At 40.7% G+C, this 12,386-nt stretch overlaps 2 protein-coding genes across 3 annotated transcripts in view; one reads left to right on the top strand and one right to left on the bottom strand.

The window, feature by feature from the left end:
- The window catches only part of poldip2 (polymerase (DNA-directed), delta interacting protein 2), a 21,430-nt gene extending 12,347 nt beyond the window's left edge, over positions 1–9,083 (bottom strand). Inside the window, exon 1 of one of the 2 annotated variants that reach the window (XM_046073612.1) lies at positions 8,816–9,083. In XM_046073612.1, coding sequence (XP_045929568.1) covers positions 8,816–9,033 — 218 coding nt within the window. In that variant the 5' untranslated portion in view covers positions 9,034–9,083. The remainder of the gene's footprint in view (positions 1–8,815) is intronic. The other variant, XM_046073613.1, reaches the window with a different exon arrangement.
- Positions 8,851–12,022, top strand: tmem199 (transmembrane protein 199). Its single transcript, XM_046073614.1, has 6 exons — positions 8,851–9,868; positions 10,389–10,462; positions 10,739–10,828; positions 11,081–11,123; positions 11,269–11,381; positions 11,593–12,022. The coding sequence occupies exons 1-6, from the start codon at positions 9,685–9,687 to the stop codon at positions 11,686–11,688; spliced, it is 600 nt and encodes a 199-aa protein (XP_045929570.1). The 5' UTR covers positions 8,851–9,684; the 3' UTR covers positions 11,689–12,022.
- Positions 12,023–12,386: the final 364 nt, after the last annotated feature.

The raw sequence follows: 12,386 nt of genomic DNA, 5'->3' as shown, positions 1-12,386 counted from the left end.
AACACCATTACACACTGTGTGTGTGTGTGTGTGTGTGTGTGTGTGTGTGTGTGTGTGTGTGTGTGTGTGTGTGTGTGTGTGTGTGTGTGTGTGTGTGTATAAAACCACCTCCAGCCATCAAAATGAAAAACACACAGTGTCTGTATATAAAACATGGGGACTGAGATCTGAACATCATATATGGACAAACACAAAGAGGAGCCTCAGGAGGAAATCCCAGTTGTGAAGAGAAGAGGCTTTCACCCCTATAGGAGGGAAATCCTGCTGCCTCCGTCCTTCCCTTCAGTCCAAATCTCAATCACAACTTTGACAAGATTAAATAAAACACCTCAACTTGTCAGATGTCAACAGACAAGAATACCATTCAACCTAATCTCCTTGTCCTGGCCTGCAGCTTCTCTCACACACACACACAGTACACATTACCACTGACAACAACAGCTGGTCACTTCAAATAAATTACACGCATACTTGTGTGCTCCCTGCAAAGCTAATCTTCACAACACAGATGAAGAGTGGGGATTAATGAGGTGGATATATGGACAGGGGGATTTAATATAACATAGGAGGTTGGTTTCAGGTTATTTTTCTTATGAGTATTGCACAAGAATAATCGCAAGGTAACCTGGTTTTACCATGAGAAATATGGTCCAACTGAAATTGCATTTTTCTGTCAGCACACATCTGCTCTGTAAATCACTTGTCCCGTGTTCTCCTTACAGAAATAATAAATAAGATTATCAGAAACCAATTATTTTTAAAGATATACTAGCAAAGCAACAGAATTCCTACAATATAAAATGAGATTGATTGTATAGAGGTATAAATCATTGTGCAGTCTGTCTACGGTGTACTTGCATTAAAGTCTGCCACTACCTGCTGCACAACTAATTCAAGCTGTATGCACTTTCGCACTTCAATCGTTCATTTCATTATAGAGAAACCATGAGCACCAAAGCACAATTCATTCACAAAACAAGAGAAGTGGAGGTCATAAAGTCCGAATTTGTGTCCATATCGCTTATTTATATTGCTTTAGTCCACAAGGGTCCACAGATCACAAGAACAAAACGTTTTCATAAAAATAAATCTGAAGCTGAAATAACTACGGTAACCTTCGGCTTTCATTCTTTCTAAAAAGGTAGGCCACCGGTATTTTGACACAGGGGCACTCTCTCTCTTTCTCCCTCTCTACTAAAACAAATGAATGATTCGTAATTGTTATTATGTTATTTGATAGCCTGGCAAATTCTTTTACATTTTTTTTTACATTCATCCTGGTTTAAACAAACATTTTGATAGTCCTTTCAATTTTGCTAAGCGAGAGTTTTGTGTGAAAGGAATTAAAGGCCTAAGTTTAGTGACTGCAGCACATGAAAGCCCGGGCGATTAATTGAAGTTTTACAATATGGAAAATTACAACATATGTCTGGTAGCTGTTCCATATTGCCGGAATTGAGGGATGTTATTAAAGCATAAACTCTGTTCAGGTCAACTGGGTGATACATCATGATTTTATTTCTCACAACAACTATTCAACTTAACTCACTAATAGGCGGACCACAGACCGGGTCCGGACCTAGATGATGTCCTCTGCGGATCAATAACCGATAAATTGAGAATAATAAAATTTTGAAGGAACGTTTCTATTTTTAGTAGTGCAGCTTTTCTAGCCTTTACGGCACCAGTTTAGCAGCCAGGACACTCACTAACCATAGGAATGCGTTTTAAATCAGCCAATCAAATCTGTGCATTCCGATAGGTATTGCAACTTGAGACAGTGACACACACACACACACACACACACACACACACACGATGACAGATTTGTGAAGTGATCTGCTGTTTTAAACGTGACAATTAACCATTTCGTTTCTTCAACTGTCACTCAGGGGAGGAAATAAATAAAAAAATAAGTCTTTAAACTTGATTTGACATTTATCCTGATAATTATAGACATAAAGATAATGAAATGTTTTTATCGTGATAATATTTTTGGCCATTTTGCCCAGCCCTAGCTTCAACTAATGATCCTTTTCAAGATTATTCGATTAGTTGTTGGTTTTTTTAAGTCGATCAGGGTTTCCCAAAGCCCAAGATGGCATCCTCAAATGTCTTATTTTGTCCACAAACCAGAAAATATTCACATTTTGAGAAGCTGGAATCAGAGAATTTTCTCATTTTTTTCCCTTCTGTGATTAAATTGTTTAGGTGCCGATTTAATAGTTGACAACTTGTCGATTAATCGACTAATTGTTACAGCTATACTATATAGAGCACAACAAATGATGCAAAAGCCCCAGGAATTATCCACTGTTTTCACTGCACTTCACATAAATAGCACAACAGCTCTTCATTTTTATCTCTCTTCATTTGGGCTCTTCTGTTCTGCTTCTACCTCTGTTTGTCTGTACCAATCTGAGAAATGCCAATACACTATGTGGCCTGAGATAATCAGATCTAAATATAGCCAATCCATTGCAAACCCTGGAAACAGCCTCAGCCAACAGCTGCCCCCGGTCAACTACTCACCGTGCCAGAGAGCACAGGAGCTATTCACTTCACATCACCCTTTCCCTTCTGTACAGGAGGAGTGAAGGCACGTCGTCGTGCCACTGAACTGTCGTCATGTCAGGGAAAGGTTGGCAACAGCACAGTAAGACAGGAGATATGTTTACACAATGAGAAGGTTACATAAACTTGAGATACAAGCTGGTGCTGAATCACTGCTGCTATTCCAACTACTGTACACCCACTTTAACCGTCTTTCACAGAGGCTGTTTTTTTACAAGCACACTCTGATGCTCTATTTATGGCAGCTACAGACACAAGATAACCCACTGGTCTCTCTCTGCCCACAGCAGAGTCCCTTTCATTCCATCACAAGTCACTGCTGCTGGTTGAACACCCGGCAGAAAAGTTAAATGTGTGGTCGACATCCATTGCCGCACCGCGACCGCCCACACAACAAATAAAAGTCAGAAAATCTAGAACAGCGGTTATCATCATAAGTGTGCAGAGTCAACATGACTGCCCCAGTGTTACTAATGATAACACTAAGTCTGTAAGCTCTGATCACATGTCCAAGCTGAGGGAAGCAAAAAAACTGCTTCCTCTCCCTCTGCTAACTTGAATGGGGGTAAAGTGTTTTAATCATGAGGCTGTTCTAGATTTTCTAAATGTTATCGGATCGAATGGATCAAAATATGGAAGTGGAAGGAGTCATTTTGCGAGGGTTGTGCTGCTCAAATTTATATAAAAAAAAAAAACAAACAAAAACACTGTAGCAATACAAGTCTATGGGAAAATGTCTTTCGGGGCCACCCTGCATCACATGATGGACCCGGAAGTTTTAATGCCACAATTTGGCGACTATGAAAATTGGCTTCAAAGCACTAAGCACTTCCTGGGGGCTTGGGTCATTGCGTGCGAGTTTCATTTATGTAGCAGTCCGAGTCAAAATTACATGAGCAAACACTGGAGTTTGTGTTACTTGTAGCTACAACAGCATCCCACTGTTACATATTTTAATTTCTAAGATGACACAGACACCCTTCGAGTCAGATGTTGTCTCTGAGAAACATACAGTTTCATTCTCAGTCACAGAGTCGTTGATATAGTCCTTGTGCTGGAATCGAAAGCCTACTTGGAGAAGAGAGTAATTAAAGTGACGCGACATTTCTGTGACTCCGTATTGGTCTATGTGATAGTTTGCCACAATACAAGCAACATGGACAAAAAGTCCAAAATTCTAACTACAGTCTGTAGCACTTGTGTGTCTGCATGGTGCATGCACACAGCCAGAGGAAAAATAAACCCATCCGGTAAAGGCCACATGTTTTTGTCATTCCATTCAGTGTCAACAAAAAAACATGACTTCCTGTGCACCACAGATCATAACAGGTATAAGATTTATAAAGACTGCATTACATGTAGCTGGTCCAGGTCCAGGATCCCGGTATTGTGCATGGGATATGATGATAAATACTGTTAGATGGCAGAAATGTGTCAGTCCTCAGAGTTTTTGCTATAGCGATATACCAAACAGTCTCCCTTTAATATTTCTGGCCATATTCTTGACCATTTCAAGTCAGTGAGCCGGAGTGGCAATATTGGAATGTTGTATTTACAGCGTGTGATGCAGTACCTTGCTTTCTTAAGTATTTAATGTTCTGGATCAGCCAAAAACAGACATACCAGTTTTACCTGACTGGGAAGCGCCACCAACGTCTTGTGTTTTGCTTGTGCAATCAAATGTAAACTATGCTTATTCCCTCTTCTCAACCATGAGTTCATCCAGTTTTATAATCTTTTTATTGCTTTTCTGCACAAAACACAGCACACACCAACAGCAACCAGCTGACGACGACAGTCTGCTTTCACGTTTGTTTGAAGTCACGTATGATCATGCGAGTTTCTGTGAGATCCCAAGTTCCCCAAAACCGCAAACCGAAATTGTTGTTTAAATGGCAAATAGGTGGTCCTGCGTCTGGTCTGAATTGGTTAATTCTTTCATTATGTCTGTGGCATTTCTTTTTTAAGTCGGTTAAGATTTGAAAATCCTCTAGTGTGCACCAGGCAGTGTATGTGCACACAATATTAGTCACCAAAACTTTAGACAATCATTCTACCGAGGTAGTGCCATGTGAAGACAGAGGGCAGTGACATGGCATGTCATGGAACTGTTCCAGATGTGATTTCTCTATTACAAAAACACAGAAATGTCTTTTGATAGCCAAATGTGAGTGAATGTAGGGTAGGGCTGAAAGGGGGATTTTGTTTCATTCTTCTAAATAGACATTACATTGGTAGTGTACAATTGTGGTTACAGTACTTGCTTTAAATGTGCTTTCATTTAATATAGTTCCAAAGAAAAAAATCTTTGTTAAAAATGTTTGTCTGTGAAGATTCTCAGTCATCCAGGTCATACATCAACACATAAACTGTGTACAGTAACATCAAGTTCACACGAGAAGATGTTCACAACAACAGTTTGGCCTTCCTGGACTGCGCTGTACACATTGAAGAGGACAGGAGCCTGCAAATTGGTGTTTACAGGAAACCCACAAACACAGACCAATACTTACTTTTTGATTCCCACCAGCCACTGGAGCACAAGCTATGGGTCATGAGAACACTGCACCACAGAGCGGACAACATACCAACAAGCGCCCAAGCCAGAGAGAAGGAACAGAAACACCTGAAGGGGGCACTTACAGCCTGTGGATACCCTAAATGGACCTTTGTAAAAACAGCCACAAGATCCAAGAAGACCAAAACTACAGGGGATGAAGAAAAGAAGGTCAAACGCAGTAACATTGAGATTCGATACGTGTCTGGAGTATCAGAGAAACTCAGGAGGATTTTCAACAAACACAACATCCCTGCGTTTTTTAAACCCAACAACACACTAAGACAGATGCTGGTCCACCCCAAAGACCGCACACCCAAACACAAGAAAAGCTATCTAGTGTATGCGGTCCAATGCAGTGAGGAATGCACAGACCTGTATATTGGGGAGACTAAACAACCACTACACAAACGCATGGCTCAACACAGAAGGGCCAACTCCTCAGGTCAAGACTCTGCAGTCTACTTACATCTGAAGGACAGAGGACACTCGTTTGAGGACCACCAGGTGCACATTTTAGACAGAGAAGATGGATGGTTTGAAAGAGGTGTCAGGGAAGCATCTACACCAGGGTCGAGAAGCCGTCATTGAACAGAGGAGGGGGTCTACGCCACCACTTATCCCCCACTTACAATGCTGTCCTTTCATCACTTCCCAGGAAACTCAACAAACGTAACCTATTGGCCTCAGGTGAAGATACCAACGATGGTCGTTCAGTCTTGGCCACAGGTAGTCTTAATGACTGTAACGACTGTCGTCACAGCAACCAGGAACCCTAACGAACCAGCGGTATCGATGACCCGGGCCAACGACCCCACTGAGGTTAAATACCTGAGTTTCCCTGCCAGTCAGTCAGAACTGAAGAAGTCCTTTGGATGAGGGACGAAACGTCTTCCAGTATCTTCAACCAAGTCCAGTTGCCCTCGACTTTAACCTTCGTTGGTTAAATTTTTTTAAATTATTTTGCAATAAATCAGATTGTGAGCTTATCGTTTTGGCTGGCTGTTCTCTGTTCTATCTTGGAGCAGCCTCTCCATAGTTCTTTGTATTCTTGGTTTTGAGGTCTCATGAGTGATGCTGGCTAAGAGAACATTCTTTCAGTTCTGTTAGCAAACACGTTAAGTGCAATAGGAAATCAGTGACTTATAGTAGAGTAGTAGAGAGTATAGAGTAGCCCACACTGTCTTGTCTTATTCCCCGTTTTTACCCAGGCGTTGATCCTAGTGTTCATTCTGAATAGTAAACCTCGTTCATTTCATAGTAATGTTAGCTAGTTAGGCTGTGTGTTGGAGATCAGTAATTCACTTGAAAGATATTTAATTAGTTAAAATGGTTTAATTTGGGTTAGGGGGTGTCAAAAATATCGTGACTAGTCGACCAATAAAATAAATAATAGTAGATAGTATAATAGTAGTAGTAGTATAATAATAAAGAATAGTCAACTACGAAAATAATCATTTGTTGCAGCCCTACTGTAGGGATGACACGAGAACAGATACTTCGGTACCAAGTCAATGCCAAAAATCTGAAAACATAACGGTACTCAAATTTCCTACAGGATCGTAGGTACTGCCATCAATCCAACACATGGAAGATGGCGACAAGTGCAGTAAGAGTCATGTCTGGAAACTTGGGTAAAGTTAGATTAATAATTAACATTCGTCCGTTTTTCGCGGCTGTTCCCTTCAATAGCGCTGTGTGAAAGGCTCGATTTTTCCCAGTTTTGGGATATGCTGAAGAGCTAATTTAGGCAGACATTTCACAGTTTTGATCAACGATGATGCAATTAACACAGCGCCGTGGGCACGGCTCACTCCAGCCTGATTGACAGGTCGCCATGGTAACGACTTGTCAATCAGAGATGATCCCTCCCTGAAGCACACTCTGCTTTATGGTCTATTTTCCTCTAAATGGGACCATAATTTACTAAATGAACATCAGGTTGTGTTGAAGAGGACTTGAAACTAGCGAATGAGACCATAAACTCATTTTGAAAGTGTTTACTGAGGTAATAAATCAGCTGAGAAGTAGGGTCATTTTACCATTATTCCTAATGGCCGGACTTCTTTTTGCACACCAGAAGAGTCGCCCCCGCTGGCCGTTCAATAGAACGCAGGTTTTAGGGACTTCCGCATTGGATTCACGTCTCAGACCGGAAGCTTCCCGCTTGGTTATGCAGAGTTTTGCATGCCTGCCGAGAATTGCATGCACCTCCAAATACTGCTTTATAATATTCTTTGTGGGGTTCATCAACGGGGACAAATTATTCTAAGTATATATTTAGAGTCGTTAATATTTTATTATACTTAGAAGAAGCATTCCTTGAGATTCAGCAAATACATTTGGTGATAACCGCGTCTGATCAATGGGCACGGCAAAGTGTCTGAAAAGGACCTTAAGAGGTGAATGCATAATTCGGAAGAACAGATGTTGTAGGCTACCTGCCGAGATATGCATCCATGTGCATTTTCTCAGCATAAATGACCGTTACCTACCGGGAGGTGTTTGCAATTCTTGGCAGGCATGCAGAATTCGGCACACCTGTCGATTTATGCTACCTATCGAGATGTGCTACTTAGCGGTTTTGCGCATGACCCACAAGCGTGGTGTGTTTCCACACCCATAAATCTGTGCAACCTTACTGTTTGGAATGCCGTTGAGACAGTGACTGATCGTCAGCAATACCAAGAAAAATCATTATAGTCCAAGAGAATACGCTACCCCTGAAATGATGTTATAATATAATCAATAAACAGAAGATGTCACAATACTGAGAGAGTTATACCTTTCTGGGGATTAGAAATTGGAACACATAAGGTAGCATTTTTCGACAAGGCAGCATATATTGTCAGAACAGCGGCAGTGCAAAACTGCCAAGCACCAGTACTGAAAGAAGCAGAGGCTCCACTGAAGATCATGAAAACTTCAGTTTACAGGAGCTTTGATGCACAAATTTCTGTTTTCAGCAAATATTAAATACATAGATCTGATTTTTGTTGCTCTTTTGTTTATTCAGTTTTTTTCTTGATGGGGGAAGCAAGGTATTTGTAAGTTCATAATGAATAAACAATATCATGTTCACTTAAGCAGAGTTATTAAGTAACAACAGGGTAATGTTAAATAGTACTTGCTATGGAAACAAGTTATTTAGGCAAAATTTAAGTAAGAATAGCTGTCCAATGAACAATGCATTCTTTTATACACTGTTAAATAAGTTAAGAGATTTACATACAGGCCTACCATTATGTTAGACAATCTAACTTTACAGTTTGTTGCATCCCTTTTACCGGATTAAAACCGTGCTAATAATGATAACCTTACTTAACCATGCTAAAGTTAGTAAAGAATCTTCCACGATGGGTGTTAACTTTGTCTAACAGTGTGATCTGACATGTAAGGTCTCAACAGGTTAGAGGCAGTCGGATCAGACAGTGTCAGGTGTTGCTCAACCCATGCTGGCTGCTTGCCTTGCTAGCTAATGAACAACAGAGGGCAACTGTACGTTCCTCATTTTCTGCTGCTAAATATCCGTTTGCACTCCATGATACCATATCGACGCATGTGTCCATTCAACAACAATGAGGTGACGTTATTTACGGTGCCATCTTGAACTCGTACGTTGGCTAACGTTAAAGTCTTTAGCGTGTTAGCATGAACAGGGGAGGACACTGCTGCGTCTCTTACCGTGACGACATGAACCTCCTCTGCTGAGCACCGCCGGACAGTCCACAGGCTCGGCATTGAACCCGCGGTCTGTTCACCTCGAACCCGCTGCTGCTGTCAACCACACTCAGTATTCGGTGTGTGTGTTTCTTGTTGTATTTACTGACAGTGCTCCACAAACCTCGGCGTAACGCACAGGCCGCCATCTTTCCAGCCCTGGCACGCTCACACACACGCATTTACAGATACTGGTGTTGCGTTCATGGAACGACTTTAGATTCGTATTTACGAGAACCAAACTACACTATAAACTTGCATTTAGTGTTTTATAGTAGACAGACATTATCTGCCATAATGTCTGTAAACTACTGTAACAGCCAGGCACGATAAAAACACTTTACTAAAACACTTAATTGCCCGTCACGCCTGTTAAAATCCCCCACTCTTTGTTTTAGGAGCTTATGAGCGGACCGTGAAAGCACCAAAAGAGCTCACGTGTGCTGTATAAAGCAATATTTAAGTTAAATACGGAATAAAACAATAACACAGTTTATCATTAACGGTAACCGTTTACAACGATTATAAATGAGATTTGACAATTTTCACAATTTAAAATCATTTTTCACACCGTTGATCATGTGAGCTAATACGTCATCGTGTCACAAGTCAAACAATATGGCTGCTTGCTTGGTGTTAGCTGTCGTTAGCTATTAAACGCTGAATTTCAATGTACAATAAAGACAAGTTGAGTCGTTTTCTTGTAAGCATGTGTACGCCGGCACCTGTTGCTTCACTGAGAGCACGCTTGACAAAAGGTTTATTTATCTAACTTTAGACAGCAGCGTCGCAGAAAATCTGATCTCCCGGTCAGAGTCGGCTGCATTAAAACCATGGCCTCGGCATTTGTCGTCGGTGATACATTCAGAAATAAGGTTACGGAGTTATTGGAAAAGTCTGACTCGTCCCTGCCCCAGCGACTGAGAGAAGAACTGGAGGAGACTCTTGCAAAACCGGAACCAAAAACCCTGTCCTTCAGTACAGCGAGAAAACTCAGGAAATGGCTTCAGGACAAAGGTAAAGCCTGGTATCTGAAATGTATAGTGATACTGTTTTCTAAATTAGTCTGATGGAGTCTGGTTTTGTAACATGATGACGATGAACTTACTCTTCTTCAGGCGAGTACAGGGACAAGTTGTTTATCCTTAAAGACCGGAATACATTACATTTATCATTTAGCTGACGTTTTTATCCAAAGCGACTTATTTTGCTATACATGTCAGAGGTCACACGCCTCTGGAGCAACTAGGGGTTAAGTGTCTTGCTCTTAACATAGGTGGATGTGTCACAGTAGGGAATTGAACCCGGGTCACACCAAAGGCATGTGTCTAATCCACTGTTCCATCACCACCCCAGTTATTCTACAGTATTTCATATAATTTCCTTAATCAACATCCCAGGATATGATCTCATGTAGAAGACACACCGGTGAAACCCATGGTTAGGAGTGGTGTGATGTTCTGCAATACAGTAATTCATACTGTAAGCTATGCCAGTAATATGTAATGACTGTATATTGTGTATGGTTTTTCACTAGGACATCCTTTCTACCTGCACGAGTTGTTGGAGGAGAGCTCACTGCACCTTCCTGAGGTCCTGAAGCCTCCCAGAGTAAGTGAAACTATGGACGTGCCTTAACTTTTCATATTGTATATGTCTGTTTAACCTTTGAAACATCCATTAGTGTAATGCAACAGAGGCAGAAAAGCTGTCCCCCTACCTAAATCACAGTTGGAATTCGACAAAGGAGTCCAATTTCTTTCAACTTGTCCCTTTATACTTTGAGTATCATCCTTTCAAATTGAGGTCCAAAGGTCTTAATGTAAAACCAATATCATCAGGACCAAGCAACTCAAGTTAAGCTGTGACTTTTCCCTCTGGCTGCAGAACCCTGAGCTAGTGGCACGTCTCGAGAAGATTAAAGCCAAACTGGCCAATGAGGAGTACAACAGAATCACGCGTAATGTCAACACTCAGGTACATTTTTATATGATGTTAACATTAAAGTCATCTCTGGTTCTTAGAAGCCAAGATGTGATTTCATGCAATGAAACATGATAGAAATGTACTCTGCGTGTGTGTGTGTGTGTGAGTGTGTGTGTGTGTGTGTGTGTGTGTGTGTGTGTGTGTGTGTATATATGACACAGAGAGAGATCCAGTCACAGACTGGAATGCACTGTTAAAGCTTACGTTTTCTACTCATGGTGTGATATCTTTGCTTCTCTGCAGGACATCAACCGCAGTGGAACATTAGCAGATTTTGGACAGCAAAGTTAGTGTGATACACATTTACTGTTTAATCTCATTACAAGTTCAATATGATATTATCACAATACCAGCAAACAGAGGCTGAATTATAAATGCATTACTTTGAAAATGAACTTTATCTGACTTTGTTTCCTCTTCTCTTTCTCCAGTGCGATCGGTTAAAGCTTTGGTTTTGACCATTTTCAACTTCCTGGTCACTGTGGTTGCTGCTTTTGCCTGTTCATATATGGGAAGTCAGTACCTGTTCACTGATACTGCAGCGGTAAGAGAACAATTAGTTTAACATGTATACTATACATGTAGCTGCCACTTTTTTACATATAGCTCCATGCAGTTAAACATTCACTGTATTTTGTGATGTTTTTGTATTGGATTGCATTTGTGATTGCATTACAGTGAAATGTATATCAGATGTTTTCTTCTTTAAGTTGTTTGACTTGTGCCTTGTGTGTGTCCTGCTTTTTGTTTTCCAGCGGGTAATAGCAGCTGTGATTGCTGCGTCTGTAGTCGGGCTTGCTGAGCTGTATGTGCTGGTCCGGACCATGGAGGGGGAACTAGGGGAACCATAGCAGCCCTACCAAGCCTACTGATTCAGAACGGACATTTCACTTTGCCATGAAAACTTTGTGGACTTTTTGCTATATATTTGACAGGAAACTTGGTGGACTTTTTGAGTAAGAATAAGTTTTTCAAATTTTCAAATCAGTGACATTTTGTAGCACAAAATGGAAGCTGGAACATTACAAGAAAGGACACTGGTTCAAAAAGTGATATTTATTATGTTTTCTTCGTTCTCCTTGGCATTGCCCTATAAAAATATGTTCATTTACTTATGATTCCCTCCATTCTTTGTCAGATGTGATCATATTTTTGTGTTCAATAAACTCATCAGCACTAACTAAAGCTAATTCATCAAGCTGATAATTGTCCAGTTAGTGTTACCTTCCCTATGAAGTAGATTTTGCTCGTCTGCACTTAGTACATGTTTGTTCAGGAGATATGGAAACACTGTGACATTGTGAGGACACTGGAACTTGATATAACACTGTACTTATTTCAATTTGACTTCACTGTTAGTTACTGTTTTTAGTTTGTGAGCTACCTATATATCTAAAATGGCCCATTAACATTTATACAATTATTGAGTATTAAAAGGGAAGGTGTTTTTCTGTATCTGTCTTGTCTGTGCCACTCAACCCCAAACACATTTCTGCTAAAGACAAAAACGTAACAAACAGGTCACAGACATAAAGTAATTTCAGATGGG

This window comes from Micropterus dolomieu, linkage group LG17 (assembly GCF_021292245.1).
Source record: "Micropterus dolomieu isolate WLL.071019.BEF.003 ecotype Adirondacks linkage group LG17, ASM2129224v1, whole genome shotgun sequence".
Classification (NCBI taxonomy): domain Eukaryota; kingdom Metazoa; phylum Chordata; class Actinopteri; order Centrarchiformes; family Centrarchidae; genus Micropterus; species Micropterus dolomieu.
This window is presented reverse-complemented; position numbering and strand designations above follow the sequence as displayed.

What these genes read in the sequence shown, in the direction of transcription:
- tmem199 (XM_046073614.1), top strand. Translation starts at nt 9,685, where the DNA reads ATGGCCTCGGCATTTGTCGTCGGTGATACATTCAGAAATAAGGTTACG. An exon ending in AGGTCCTGAAGCCTCCCAGA is followed by an intron (nt 10,463 to 10,738) that starts GTAAGTGAAACT and finishes CTCTGGCTGCAG; the next exon opens with AACCCTGAGCTAGTGGCACG. An exon ending in TGTTCACTGATACTGCAGCG is followed by an intron (nt 11,382 to 11,592) that starts GTAAGAGAACAA and finishes TTTGTTTTCCAG; the next exon opens with CGGGTAATAGCAGCTGTGAT.